Below are 14036 nucleotides of genomic sequence, written 5' to 3'. Positions count from 1 at the left end.
GAAGGACTGAGTCATGATTAGTAATAATTCAGGACATTAGGTCATTGCGAACGTAGGAAACCTGAGCTGCGGACTTGTCCAGACAACTTCGTAGTGTGTTGCTATTCCAGAAACATGACGCCACTTCAGCGGCAGCAAGAATGACTGTAAATCTCGGCGAAACTTAACAATTGTACGATTAGTGACCCTTTTAACTGTGGGTAGGAGCTGACACCGAAGTGAAAACATTTAAAACGAGAGCTTGACAGTTTTAAAATAAAAATTTAAATTGGAAATGTTACCACTAGTGCTACAAGAAGGAACTGAAAGCGAGTTAATGTACAGCGTCAGCTAACTCTGGTCATGCTCAGTGCCAACGGGTGTGATGCGCACGTGAGTTTTGAACTCAACATAGTTAAGTGGAAATTTCAGAAAAAGCTTTTGAGTATTTTGCGATTGAAAATCCATTCTTTTTGTTCTACAAATTCTGACTCAATACTTTTTTGAGAGTAGAACCAGAGTAACCAGTGGGGAGTAATACTTTTTTGTAACAGAGTCACAGACATTCAGGGGCCATGACGCTTCACTAGGAGGAAGCGACAAAGTGTGCAGCTCTCTTCCTGACGTGCGACACACTCACTGCCGAACTGACAGTCGCCGTCGCACACTTGCCACAACAGCACTGCCGACACGCCAGGCACGTGACCCGCCTTCACACGCTTGTTAAGGCTGCACAGGCGAGGACGCCTGCGGATGCTCCGTGGGGAGGGAGTGACGGCCAGCACTCGGCAGTGCAGCTGCGAGTGGCCGTGCTAAAAATACGCGCTGAAAGGAAGGACCACAGGTTAGAGGACCCGGTTTACTGCTCCGAATAACCAAGTTCATTGCCGCCGAGTGTCACTCAGATGCCTGAGTGCCTTTGCCTGTCAGCCTCTCCTTCCCCCAAAACAAGTGGGAAGAAGGGAGAACATAACAAAGACCGTGAAACGCAGCTCCCACTCTCATCCACTTTCTTCTCCCCTGGTCTCTCCCCGGTAGCCCTGGATTCAGACGCGTTTTCCGCGTGGGGACATTGCAATGCCTCTGCGGGGCCCTGGAGCCGGGCTCGGGTGTCCAGAGGCAGATGAAACCCTCGGCAGCGCGGTGAGGACTTGCAACACGGGCAGGATCATGTAGCTGCCGGGACGCCACATGCCCTTGTCCGTCAACTCGTTCTGCAGGCATCATCAGGCTGCACAGCGGGCGGGCTCAAGACGGGGGTCTGCGGAGTGCCGGCGTGAGCCTGCACGGCACAGACGCCTCCGGGCTGCCGGCTGGGCAGCGCCGGCACTGCAACTCTGCCCACGTTCCTTCCAATCCTCCCTTACGCTACTTCAACACAAAATACAACCACCTGCTGAGACTGATCCAAAGGCAACCTCAACACTGCCCTTGTCTTTATCACGGCCAGTGCCTTGGGGACACAAGACGAGCCTTAAAAACTCAGAACTCTATCACAAAGTTCCGACCTGCTGCTTGCAATTCAGAAATTGGTCTTGCCCCCAATTTCACGTTTGTTATTTTGTGCATTAAATTTTTTTTAAAGAGCCGATGAAAGACACAAGAGAAAATCTACTGCAGAAAGGGCCAAGCAGCAGCAGCAGCAGCAGCAGGACACCCAGGCCCCCAGCCCCTCGCGCCCCCGCAGGACTCACGTGCGTGGCGTGCTCTGTGCTTGTGAGGTCTGTTGTGGTCCCTGCCGCGGCGTGGCTCTTCCCCCGGCTCCGTGCCTTCTGACGAGACCGCAAAGGCCACCAGAGAAGGAGGTGCTTCCGACTGCCCTCCTTCCCCCGGGGAGTCCACACCCCCTGCTGCCGCCGGCAGCCTGCACCCTTCCGTCTGCTGCCTGTCAGCGCAGTCGAAGATCACTTCCAGTCGGGGCAGCCCCGCGCCCCCCGCCTCCCTCCCCTGGGTCACCCGCAGCTCCTGGCTGCTGCGGATCTGGGTGATCTTGCTGGACCTCAGAGGGGGGGCTGCTTTCTCACCGGAGGGGGCTGAGTTTATGTGGGCGACCCCACTGCAGTCTAAGTTAGGACCTGGGTCAGGACCCTGAGATGTTTCAGCTCCCAGGAGAGCCACCACAGGGACACCCGTGCCTGTGTGCACCTCCTGTGACAGGGACAACTGTAGCTCAACCACAGGGCCTGGCCGGACCAGCTCCTCCCTGGAGTGTCCTTTTGGGGAGGCAGGCATGTGGGGAGTCTCAGGGCAGCTCAGGCCTGTTTCTTCTCTGCTCCCAGGAAAAGTGGGACCACCTCCTTGGTCCTTGGTGAGGGGGACTCCACTCTGGATGGGGACCGTGCAGGGCTCCCTGTCCTGGCTCGGTGGGGCTGGTCGGATCTGCAGGGTGGTGCTTTCCACGTCCCCCTCCTGGGGGGGATGCTGCTGGGTTCTGGTTTCAGTTTCAGGGATCGGAGTCCCGCTCATCCCACTGGAAGCTCTGCACACAGAAAAACCATTCCAGACAGTTACCACGGGGCGCCGTGCCTGCTCCAGCCCTGCCTGACACCCTCCCGGTGGCTGGCACAAGGTGTGGTCCCCGGGCTGCCCCCTAAGTGTGGCTGCAGCACATCCGAAAACACAAGGGCAGCAGGTTTCTCGGTTGTTTAAAGATCTTCCAGATAATCTTTGCCTTAAAGCCAAGCAAAAATGCTTACAAGAGATGATAAAACCTAAGTCCATCCTAAATTCAGCTTTTATGTTTTTAAAAGGACAGGCTATTGCCACATGGATGCTCTATATCTGTAAGTACTTGGTTGTTTTCAAAAAACCCTGTATGTTACAATGTGACAAAGCATTTCCCTGTCTTGTTGACCGAGTCTAGGTCTGGACATTGTAAAGGCACATGAGCCCGTCCTGCAGCCTCAGAGCAGAGCTAATAGACAGACAGAAAGCTAATAAACAGAAAGCCTGCCAGAGGCTGGGCTTTCTGGAGAGGAATGAAACACAGGCCATTCTGTGAGCTCCAGTGGGTGTTTCATAATGCACAGCGCCCAGCCCAGCAGCCCAGAGTCAGGGAATCCCTCCCGAGCACAGCGCGGCACCACGTCGTGGGGTGCTTGTGCCATGAGCCGTGACCCTGTCTCCCCTGTGAACCCTTCCCTCGGAGCACTGCCCTCGGAGGACCGCTGAGGTCCAACTGTCCTCTGCCTCGCAGCCGAGCCCAGGTCTCCCCGCCCCAGCGCCTAGATTTTGACCTTAACGTTCCCATCGGGGTTTGCAAACTCGGGTCTGCGAGGAGCAATGTGGGTTTCGGGGTTCAGCCCCTCCATGCTAAAACTCTAAGTTAAACTCTCCCGGCTTTCAGGAGGGACAAGTCCTCACCCCACAGCTGTCGCCGGGGCCTGCGGGCCTCGCGTTCGTAAGGTTTCTTTTTTTTGTTTTGTTTTCTGTAAGGAGCAGCACCGTCTCTCTCTGCCTGCCTTGTCCTCCCTCAAAATGCGCCCAGACTAAAGCAGGGTCATCCCTTGAAGGGACTGGGTCCTCCTTCTCGTCAACTCCAGGGGATTCACCTTCGAATTTCCGTGGTCACACAATTTCAGACTTGCAACTTTGCTTTTGACTACATTTAGCAAAACAAAACTAAATCAAATGAAATGCAGCTTTCTCTTGGCATGTAATCTGTAAAGCTTCCTGGTAACACAAATGTATATGTACGTGTGTGTGTATGTGTGTGTGTATATATATATATATATATACATACAGTATTGTATATATATAAAAATACAGTACTCTAAAGACACCAGGACAGCTCACTAGATCTTTGTCATGGGAAATGAGGGTACCGGGGAGGCCAGGCTGCTGAGTGTGGGGAGGCCTCGGCAGGGAACCAGATGGAGCCACTCCACATCCTGTGAGCCACCACCGAGGACGCAGAGCCGGGGGCCGGAATCCATGCCAGCCTCAGAGACGGCACACAGGCGACCGGGTTGGGTAAATGCTAACGCTTCCTGGTGGCCAAAGCAGAGTGGATTCACGTGGATAAAACCGCGAAAGCCCTACAGTGAAAGCTTTATACCTTAAAATGCTCACTTCCATTCAGTCTACATAGGTGCTCAATTCCACAACTTACGTGTCAAATGTGGGGAAGCAGGATTTGACAGCTCAACCTGGGTCCCTGTGGCAGGAGGATTATTTTACTTTTGAGAAACAGAAGACTAAGGAAGAACCGCAGACCTCCAGCTAACTGCCTAGAAGAACTGAGACAGAACGCTGCTCCCGGAACAGAGCCATCAGCAGAGACGTCTCCAAAGGTGCAGTGTGGGGTGATGGAGTGGGGGCCCGCGGAGCCCAGAGCCCGGGCTCCTCCCTGTGTCCCCATCTCCTTCTGGCCCAGCACACACTTGTTTGCCAAACAGTCGCTCCTTCCTCCCCTCTGAAGTCCCGTCTCCACAGCCCGAGGCAGCACGCAGCCCACCCTGCCCTGATGACCCCTGCACACACAAACATCGTTAACCGGGGTGAGTGTCCCTGCTCCTCTGTCTCATGTCAGTGTCATTCTTAGGTCAGCCAGAAGAACCCAGAAAGGTAGAGAAAACTTTCCTTCTTCCCAACACGTAATTATGTCATTTAAAAATATCTTGTTTCAATACAATTGAAGGTAATAGAGACCTAATGATAAAGAAGTGTTTTAAGAGAGCCTGACCTATCTGTCTGTGGGCAGCTGGCCAGGAGAAGCAAGCGCTGGTCCCCTAGCGGGAGAGGGCAATTCTGGGAGTGGGAGAGGGGTTTAACTCCAGGAAACCACGCTCGGGTACCAGAGTGGTGATGATGGTGATGGTGTGATGGTGGTGGTGGTGATGGCGATGATAGTGATGGTGGTGACGATGGTGATGGTGGTGGTGATGGTGGTGGTGGTGGTGGTGGTGATGGTGGTGGTGGTGGTGATGGTGATAGTGATGGTGGTGATGGTGGTGATGGTGGTGGTGATGGTGGTGGTGGTGATGATGGTGATAGTGATGGTGGTGATGGTAGTGGTAGTGGTAGTGGTGGTGGTGGTGGTGGTGGTGGTGGTGGTGGTGATGGTGTGCCACCTGCCTTTTGGCAGGTATTAATTTGAGATCCCATTTTCAATATCAATTATTTATCTGGTAAAGGCAAAATACGGAAGAGAAAATAACAGTAATCACAATTGCGTTTGTTAAAAGTAGCAGAGAACTAGCCTGTTGTTTCTGATGGTGAACAAGTCCGGCTGACTCAGCTCTAGCTGCCCTCCCCACCCCGGTTTTCCCAGGGACAGCCACACCTGCCCAACCAGGAGCAGGGAGGGGTGTACCCACCACGCTGTCCTCCGAGAACTGGCCTTGGCAGCTCACTGAGACCCTGAAGGGGGAGCAGGTCAGGGAAGGGATTTCCCCCGTTTGGCTGTGATCGGACCCTTCTGAAGAAGGGCGTGCTCCCACCGCTCAGGGCTGCGGACCCGGCTTGCTGAGGCTGCGGCCCCAACAGTGCCCTTCCTGGTGGCAAGTGGCAGCCTCATAAATGAGCAGGGTCCTGAGGGCACAGACGCCGGGCTTGGTGGATAAATATCTAGATGGGAGATGCTAAGAATAGATATGATTTCGTTTATTTTCATAGGACTCTGGCCATGGAGAGGCCATATTTGTAGAGAAACAGAATCGTACTGAATGGCTGGGGGTGGATGTGGGGCAATGCTGTGGGCCCGGTCCCTGCAGAGTTGGGTGAACCCTGGAGGGCTTGCAGGTTCTGTGAGAGGACCGCCCCCTGCACCCCTAGGTCGGCCGAGCCTTCCTGCCAGGAGGCCTTACGCTGCGCCAGCCAGGCCCCCCGGGAGGCTCTGGGGGCGGGACTGTGCTTGCACGCAGTGGAAACACGACGCTGAAGGGGTCTCGTGATTGCCCTTGTTACTGTCTTTCACTCTCATGTTTAAACTTCTGCGGGTTTAAGCAGTGAGTGCGGAGGGTGGATTTGGGGAGACCAGACTGACGAGTGGTTTGTAAGAATGGTCCAGAACCTGACTCTGACCTCTCCTCCTGTCCAGACCCAGGTGCTGGCCTTCCCAGAGGTCCTGGCCAGCAGGACTCTGGCTGTTTTTGAGGTTTTTTGTTGTTGTTCTTTTCCTTCTGCTGGGCATTTTCTTTCTATTAAAAAATTAGTGTATAGTGTAACAGTTTAACATTTAAATGTTTTAAATTCAAAAGTTACTAATCCCACCCACTGCAAACCTCGACCTGGAAGGATTCAGTTACGTTCACCAGGCTAAACTTTCTAAGGAATTAGTTGTACATAACTTAAGATTTTCAATGAAGTTCTTGAAACAAAGATTTCCAAGTTAATTTCCAATCACCCAGGAAGTGCAGTGGGTTAAAATCGTCCCTTTTCCAACACGGAGGATTTTCCGTGCAGCTACACCGACTTTCCACAGAGCGCCAGCTTCCGCTGGCTTCCCCCGCCTTCCCCATGCAGCCTCCAGAGGAAGCAGACGCCCCACCCGGGCCCGCGCCCAAGCGCTGTACCGTTTGACCAGCAGGTGCAGCGAGTCCAGGACGCTCTCCATGAGCTCGACAACCTGGGGGTGGGAGAGGCCCGCGCACGGGCGGCCGTTGATGGAGACCACTTCATCGCCCTCACGTAGCCCGGACCCCGACGCTTTGCTCTGGCTTCGGATCTGAGGGGAGCGAAAGGGAGGCAGTGGTCACCATCCTGGCACTTGTCCACACCATGTCACCACCCCCAAGAAACCTGCGTTTGGGAGACGTGGGTGGATCTACAGGCCACAATGTCAGCCCCGATTCTGTGTCCGCCTGTTCACCTGTAAGACCATCTTACACATGCCCCCCCACCACCACGGTGCAGCGTCTACCAGGACGTCCACCCTGAATTCACACCCTTGTGCACGGACGGGAAAGGAGAGGAAGTCTATTCCAGAGGGGTGGTCGCACAAGAAAGAGACCCGACAGGAACGGGAAGATGTGTTCAAGGCGAGCCCACACTGAAAACACTATGAAAACGCTATTGTCAGGCTGTGTGGCCTGACCTGGGCGCAGAGTGAAGTCTCCAGTCGGATAAGCTGTGTGCGCCTGTCCCGCAGCCAAGGCGGGTGGGCAGGAGCCATGGGAAGGCGATGCGGGTGGCAGCCCATCTAGGCAGTCTTCCCAGCACAGCGGGGAGACGCGCTCCCAGCAGCCTCTCGGGTTCGCAGAGCAAGATGAGGGTGCAGGCTTTGGGAGCTCAGGGAACCCCCAGACAAACAGATCTGTCACCCATCATGTGCCGTGGGTGGGGAAGGGCGGCGTGTCCCTCTGCCAGGCAGCCGGAGCCAGGCAGGTGTCTGGGTTGGCAAGAGCGTCACCTTGGGAGTCGGCGGCCGTCCCTGTGCACGTGCACTGAGGTCAGCGTGCGGAGTCGAGTTCCCCTTTCCGCTCGTCTGGGCGGCAGGGAGTGGTTTCCCTGGAGAGCCTGCGACCTGACCATGGCGAGGAGAGCCTCGCCACCAAGTTCACCTGAAGGTCTCGTCTCTCTCTGTCTTTAATGGGGCTGCTAACCCCTCTGAGACCACAGGCCAGGGGCCCCAGGCACAAACACGGCCCTCGCAACTACCAGCTGCACCAAGGAGGTTCTGCTCACAGGTGCAGCAGGACGAATAGACATTTACGGGCGTACAGGTCTTTCCTACGTACTGTGTATTATTATGTATTGTTGTCACTGGTGTAATTATGCACCAGGCATACAAGTAAAAACTCAAAACTCTTGAAAATATTCTGTTTTAAAAAACCTTATTGGTTTTAGAGAGAGAGTGGACAGGAGAGAGAGAGAGAGAGAGAGAGAAACACTGATGGTTGATTCCACTTCCTGGCGCATTCACTGGCTGATCGCTGTACGTGCCTGACTGGGGGCTGAGCCCACAGCCGCGACACACCAGGACCATACTCTAACCAATGGAGCTGCCTGGCCGGGGCCTGAGGATGTTCTTGATTGTGAAAATGAGAGCAAGTCCAGACATGAAAATCACTAGTGGTGACAAGGCCCCTGTAAACGTATCACCCAGTCATGTCCGACCGAGGCCGTCCTTGAGTGCTCGGTGCGTGTCACTCATAACTGAACAAGGAGACAGGCCCACGTATTACGCTTCCCTGCAAAAATAATAATACAAATACCAGGTCTGTCTGGAAAAGGTCCAGCCCTCGTTAATATAACAAGAACAGTTTGCGGGACATCGATGTAACCTGGCAGCCAAGGAGAGTGGACTGGAATGCACATGTGTGAACAATGACGACTTCACTGCACGAGTCAGTGGGGGTGGTAGACGCCACTGAGTGAGCCTGTGTACTGTGCGGCCATCACATTCAAAATGTCTGAGTAGAGCAATCAGTCCGCATCAAATTCAGAAGGCCGCAGCGGTGGGCAGCTGGTGGTTGGCAGCTTCATCACAACAACACACCCACTCATGCATCACGTCTTGTGCAGTGTTTTGGCAAAACATCAAATCACCCAGGTGACTGAGCCTCCCCTGCAGTCCAGATCTGGCACCTGTGACTTCTGGCTTTTCCCAAAACTAACATCACCTGTGAAGGGGCAGCAATTTCAGACCATCAGTGAGATCAGGAAAATACAGCGGGGCAGCTGATGGTGACTGGGAGAGCTGTGTGAGGTCCCCAGGTGCCTACTCTGAGGGGACTGAAGGAGGTGCGGGTGTGGCCACAGGAGGACCTGTGCCTGGGGATCTGTGCATGTCCCCAGCCTCTCCACATCACTCGGGCTCCCAGCTCGCTGGTGCAGATCTCGGGGACATTTACTCTGGGCGCAGCAGGGCCACTGGCAGCTTGTCGATCCCTGGTCACAGCTAAGGAGGACACCCGAGATCTGGCACTGGCCTGGGGCATACTGACTGTGGCCACCGATGGTGCCAGTCCCCCAGGCAGCCAGGGGTGCGTGTTGTCCAAGGTCCCCACCACGACCCTGCCTTTCCAGGGCTGACAGAGACTGCCCAGCACTCACAAAGTCCCTTTCTGACCAAAGTAACTACTGGCGTTTCTATGTCCTGCTGACTCGCCCTGACCGAGACTGAGTGACGGTACCTGGGCAGACACAGGAGGTGAACGAGGAGGCAGCTACACCACAGACACAGACAAGAGGAGCGGGCGGGTGCAGGTCCTTCAGGCCAGACAGGGGGGCAGAGCGGAACCGAAGCCTGGTGAGAGGGGCGGGTGAGAGGGTCTGCAAGGATGAAGGCGGGGCCCAGGGGGGCCACATGTGAGGATGGTGACCTAGAAAACAAACTAGGAAACCAATACAGGAGAAATAAAGGCTTGTGAGGAACTCACAAGGAACGATGGGAGATGATTACCCTCATGCACAGCTGTCGAGAAGGAGACCAGATGACTCCAGAAAGGAAGCAAGCCTTCTCTCCCGGAAGCACTGCTAAGTGCGGGAAGAAGGGGAAGCGGGTGCCATTGCACAGACTGCCTGGACCGGGAACGGCTTCCACCGCACATCCCAACCAGGCCCCGTGCCCATGCAGGCAGACATGGGGTTTTCGGGTGCTGCACCCTCAGAACCTCCACTCAAGCCCAGGAGGCTGCTGACACACTGAGTTTGGGTCGAAGACCGAACATGTCTGCTCTGACCACAAGAACTCACCCAGACACTGGGCGGAAGTCCTCCTTTTGGGTGACTGTCTCTGTCCTTAGGGACCAAGTCACCATAAAAGTAGAAAGCGTTCCTGGCAGCCACCCTGGAACGCATCCCAGAGGGAAGAACTGACTCGGACGGGCTCGGCCAGACCCACGCCCGCAACCTTAGGAATGTGCTTGCCAACAGGTCCACAGGCAGAAATGCGCCGCGACGCAGCTGCCTGCCACGGGCTGTTACAGAAAGCAGGCACCGTGAGGCCGGCCGAGCAAGTGCAAATATGGAATGGTATTCTCTGCCTGCTGTCCTTCCGGGGAACGCGAGCCCGCAGCCCCTGCAGAAGGGCTTGGGCGGCCAGAGCCCGGCAGCCTCGCTGCCTGCTCTCTGTGGCAGTGTGCTGGGAAGGCTGCACAAGGCTTCCGAGCGACAGGCAGATTCTTTTGATAAACATTTAGACAGCATACAGACAAAAATACTTCTAAAAGAACTCATTAGGAGCACATGTCCATTTGAAAGGATCGCACAAGTAACTATTACTGCTCTGAAAATGAGGATGTCCCAAAGCCGAGACTTTCTGGACTGGAGGTGGCAGGCAGGCCGGAACTGCTGCAGACGCTGACGTGGAAAACCTGCGACCAAATTCCATCCCCAAGCAATCGTGCAGGCAAACCGCCGGCTCTAGAGAGACCCTTGTGCAGCCGCCAGCCACACGAAAGGCCCCGAGCGCCCTGCGACAACCCCTGGGCCAAACGCACGGTGCAGACGCTCGGGCACCTTCGGACTCTGGTTTACCTCGCCAATGACCTTCCTTCTCCGGCTGGCCCCCAAACTGAGCATGCTGAAGACGGAGGGGGGGGGGGTTCCGTGAATTCTTGACTTTCATGTGAAACCAAATACAGTGACATTTCAACTTCCTCTCTGTTATTACATAACCCTGAAGCCAAGCAACGGAATTACCAAGGGCTCCTTTCGTACGGAAACTGATCTCCGCGTTAATTAAATTAGCCGTGCTGAAGGCAGCGTCTTCTGATACTTGGAGGAGAGGGAGAAGTCACATGAAGGATAAATACATCCGAGTACTGTAATAAGTAAAAGGTAGTGTATGAGCGTTTGATATCACTCAAGCAAACTACACAATGACCTACAGAAATTATGCTTTTAAAGGACAAAAAAATATTAATTTCTTGAGACAAGGATTTTACTGCTTTACAAATAGTTTGTATAAGAGAGTTCGAGCACTGCTGAATCTGAATCTGCTCTTCCTCTGAAAGATCGTGGCTCCTGCTGAGGGGAAAGCTGCTCATGTAGCAGAGCGCCTTCTACCAGATGTATCTGCTACAGAAATAAAACATTACAAGTATCGTAAAGAGAATGAAAAGGAAACAACCAGCATGTCCCTTTGGGGATTATCTGAGCTTCAAGCCCTGCCCCCGACACGCAGCTACCAGGGCTGCTGGCTGCTCCGCAGGAGTTTCTCCTCTGACCTTGACGGTGTGACAGGGCGAGGCCCCAAAAATCCTGTCAGAACCCGGGGGCTTGGTGCACGGCGAAGGTCAGCCACCTGCCTGGCTCGTGGGTGAACAGGGGCGTGTCCAGGCAAGGAGGTGTAGTCTCTAGGTCGGTGCCTGTGCTTCCCTGCAGTGGGCGTGTAAATACAGGATGTGCGTGCTTCACGTACAGGGCTGTGTCCTCTCCCCGGTTCACAGGTGAGGGAGCACTCGCCTTTCTCTCATCCTGTGTTCCATCCCGGTCAGCTGATCCACCGTCCCCTTAACTGTGAAGAGGGGGCCACAGGCCAGGACGCTGCCAACGCCCAGGGCACCTCTTGCTACACAGCTAAACGACACCCTCCAGGGCACGAGGTCGAGGAGGAAATGAAGGACCACTACTCAACGGTAGTGACTTCTGACCTCTTGACTGGCACACGAGGGCGGAGAGCCAGTGGGGACTCAGACTCTCAGCAGGCAGCGCAACGACACTCCCAGGCCCTCCCCTGGGTGGGAATGCGGGGCCCCAGGGGCCCCGGGGTGACATGACATGGGACTCAGAGACCTGCTGGGCTGCTGTCTCAGCAGCAGTGAGGGGAGAGGCAGGGAGGGAGGCGGCGGCTGGAGGCACTGACCCTCCGGCTCGAGTTCTGAAGAGCGGCACTGCTGGGTTCCCTTGTCCGACCTGCTGCTGTTCGCTCCCCCTCCCCCCTCCACCGCCGTCCCCTTTCCCCTGGAACCCAGCCCTGGCAACTCCAGCAGCGATGAGGTCACCAGCCCCAGAATATGGCCCTGCTGTGGAGGCAGCCACATCACTGTTCAGCTGGCATTTCTGCCCCACCCCGCAGCGCCCAGAGGGGAGCCGGGCCAGGGGAGCAGCTGTGAGTCCGGCTGTTGGACTGAGCAGGGTGGTGACCCTGGGCTGCATCCCGAGTGTGTGTCCCTGACGTCTCCCCTTCTGCACGCAGCCCAGCGATCACCCTCTGCTCCCACAGGCCATGGGGGCAAGGGGGTGGCAGCATGGTCCTAACTGCAGGGTGCTGGCCCAAGAGCTGGGTCCTGGATGTGACAAGCGGAGAGGTTGAAATAGGAATGACCCTCTCTGATACCCCTTCTTCTAGACTCTGTGGGTGTTGGTCTCTTGCTCCTTGTCCCCTCATTGAGTCCACCCTGCCACCTGGATGGAGAGATAGGAGGGATTCCTCCAGCTCTCCTCACGCTGCAGGTACATGGCCGGCCCCAGGTGACCGCACTCCGAAGCTCCTCGCTGGCTCCAGAGCTCCTCTGGAGGAAGGAGCCTTCTGGGGCCAGAACGTGGTGCTGTGGAGCACCTCTGCTTCAAGCCCTCCAGAGAGTCCCAGGCAACGACCAGAGCCGGGAGATGGTCACACACTGGGGAAAACTTCTCCTCTGTCTGGAATCTCCCCTGCGTCCCAAGGGTCCCCCTGTCTGCAAACTCGGCTCTGCCTCCAGAGCCCAGAGCAGACGGGCTCCCCTGAGGCCTGTGCCCCGATCACCCCACCTTCCCCGCCACACAGAGAAATGCAGGCCATGCGCTCGTTACAAGCCCGGCACTTTAAAACTTATGTTTTAATGATCAGAATCCACGTTATCTTCACTCCTAAACTGTCTTCACGGAAACAGGATCCCGTTTTGACCTCCTTGTTACCCGACTGGAAACGCAGTCCCAACAACAACCCCGCTACACCACTGGCCACACACACTTCTTCACCCCTTGCAGCAACCCGGAGGGGCAGGGCATCTGCGTCTGTTTGGCAGAGGAAGAAACTGCTGGGCCAGGGCTCACCCGAGGTCACGCTCTCAGGAAGCCACCAGCATCGCACTGAGCCCGTCGTTTCAGCCGGAGTCTGTCTCCTTACAAAACTCTGCTACATGCTGCGGAGGGGGGGCGGGGGGAGTGGCAGATCTCGGGCTCTGAGCCACTGGTGGGAGGGACAGTCTCACACTCCCAGGGGCTGCAGAGCTGTGAGAGACGGAGCGAACGGAACCCGTCCACCCTCGGCTCCCTGTGTGGGGAGAGCTGAGACCCCAGCGGCTGGGGCCCTGGTGAGGGTCGCAGGTCAGGGTCACAGGCCAGGGGCCCGGCTGCGGGACCGACTGCACCCACAGCGCCTCCTCTGCAGGATGGAAATTTCAGAGAGGACGCCAACCAACAGACACGTGAGCTTGTTTGCCTGTTTAAACGTCTGTTTTCTAAAGTCCCCTGGTGGCCAATTTCTAGAAGTTTTCTTGAACAACTGTCTCATCTTCAAACACGGAGGCTAACATGTAATTGTGCAAGGTAGCATGATTGTCTTTTGTTGGGTCACCAAAAAAGGGAGGAGCATCTTGTCTTCAAAAGGCACATCCCACTCAGGGCCACGGCAGCACGTGTCATGCCTGCAGCACCGCGAGCAGCCTGCCAAGCTCACGCCTCTTGCAGCACAGGGGCGGCCGAGTTTGGAGCACGACCGAGCCGGCGGGGGTGGGTGCTGAAACGCGTCTGTGTGTTTAGGCCCAAGTTCATGGCCTTGTGGCTTTCCCTCATTAGCTGACATCCACGTTCAGAGACAACCGTGTTCAGCAAGCACGGCCAGTTAGCCCAGGCCCGGATGACCCCCAGGTCTACCAGGCAGAGCCATATCAGGCCCGCCCCGTCCCCCATCAGCAGCCCAGCACCTCGGCCGGACTCGGGCCCTGGCAGGCCTTGGAGACGGGGACAGGGCCAGGTGCTGAGCGCCACCTCCGAGCTCAGCAGCAGAGGCTTTCGAGATCACTTCAGGTGGACGGACTGAGTCAGCGGAGCAGCCTGCTGGGCAGCAGCACCGCTCTAGGGAAGAATGCATCTCTGCGAGGGGTTGTCCAGAAACGGAAATCAGGAGAGCGCGGGACAGGGCGCCCGTGAAAGTGCTGCCCGGAGGAGCAGGTGCCCCGACCGAG

At 55.9% G+C, this 14036-nt stretch overlaps 1 protein-coding gene across 3 annotated transcripts in view; it reads right to left on the bottom strand.

Moving 5' to 3' along the window:
• The window catches only part of SYNPO2 (synaptopodin 2), an 86330-nt gene that overhangs the window by 24205 nt on the left and 48089 nt on the right, over positions 1-14036 (bottom strand). For all 3 annotated transcript variants that reach the window (XR_008425093.2, XM_024569211.4, XM_045202376.3), the window contains exons 2-3: positions 6495-6646; positions 1674-2458 (exon numbers count right to left, since the gene is read on the bottom strand). Coding sequence is in view for 2 of the 3 variants with exons in the window: in XM_024569211.4 (XP_024424979.2) it covers positions 1674-2458; positions 6495-6646 (937 nt within the window). In the remaining variant the exon portion in view is untranslated. The remainder of the gene's footprint in view (positions 1-1673; positions 2459-6494; positions 6647-14036) is intronic.

Source organism: Desmodus rotundus, chromosome 9, assembly GCF_022682495.2.
Source record: "Desmodus rotundus isolate HL8 chromosome 9, HLdesRot8A.1, whole genome shotgun sequence".
NCBI classification, from domain to species: Eukaryota; Metazoa; Chordata; class Mammalia; order Chiroptera; family Phyllostomidae; genus Desmodus; species Desmodus rotundus.
This window is presented reverse-complemented; position numbering and strand designations above follow the sequence as displayed.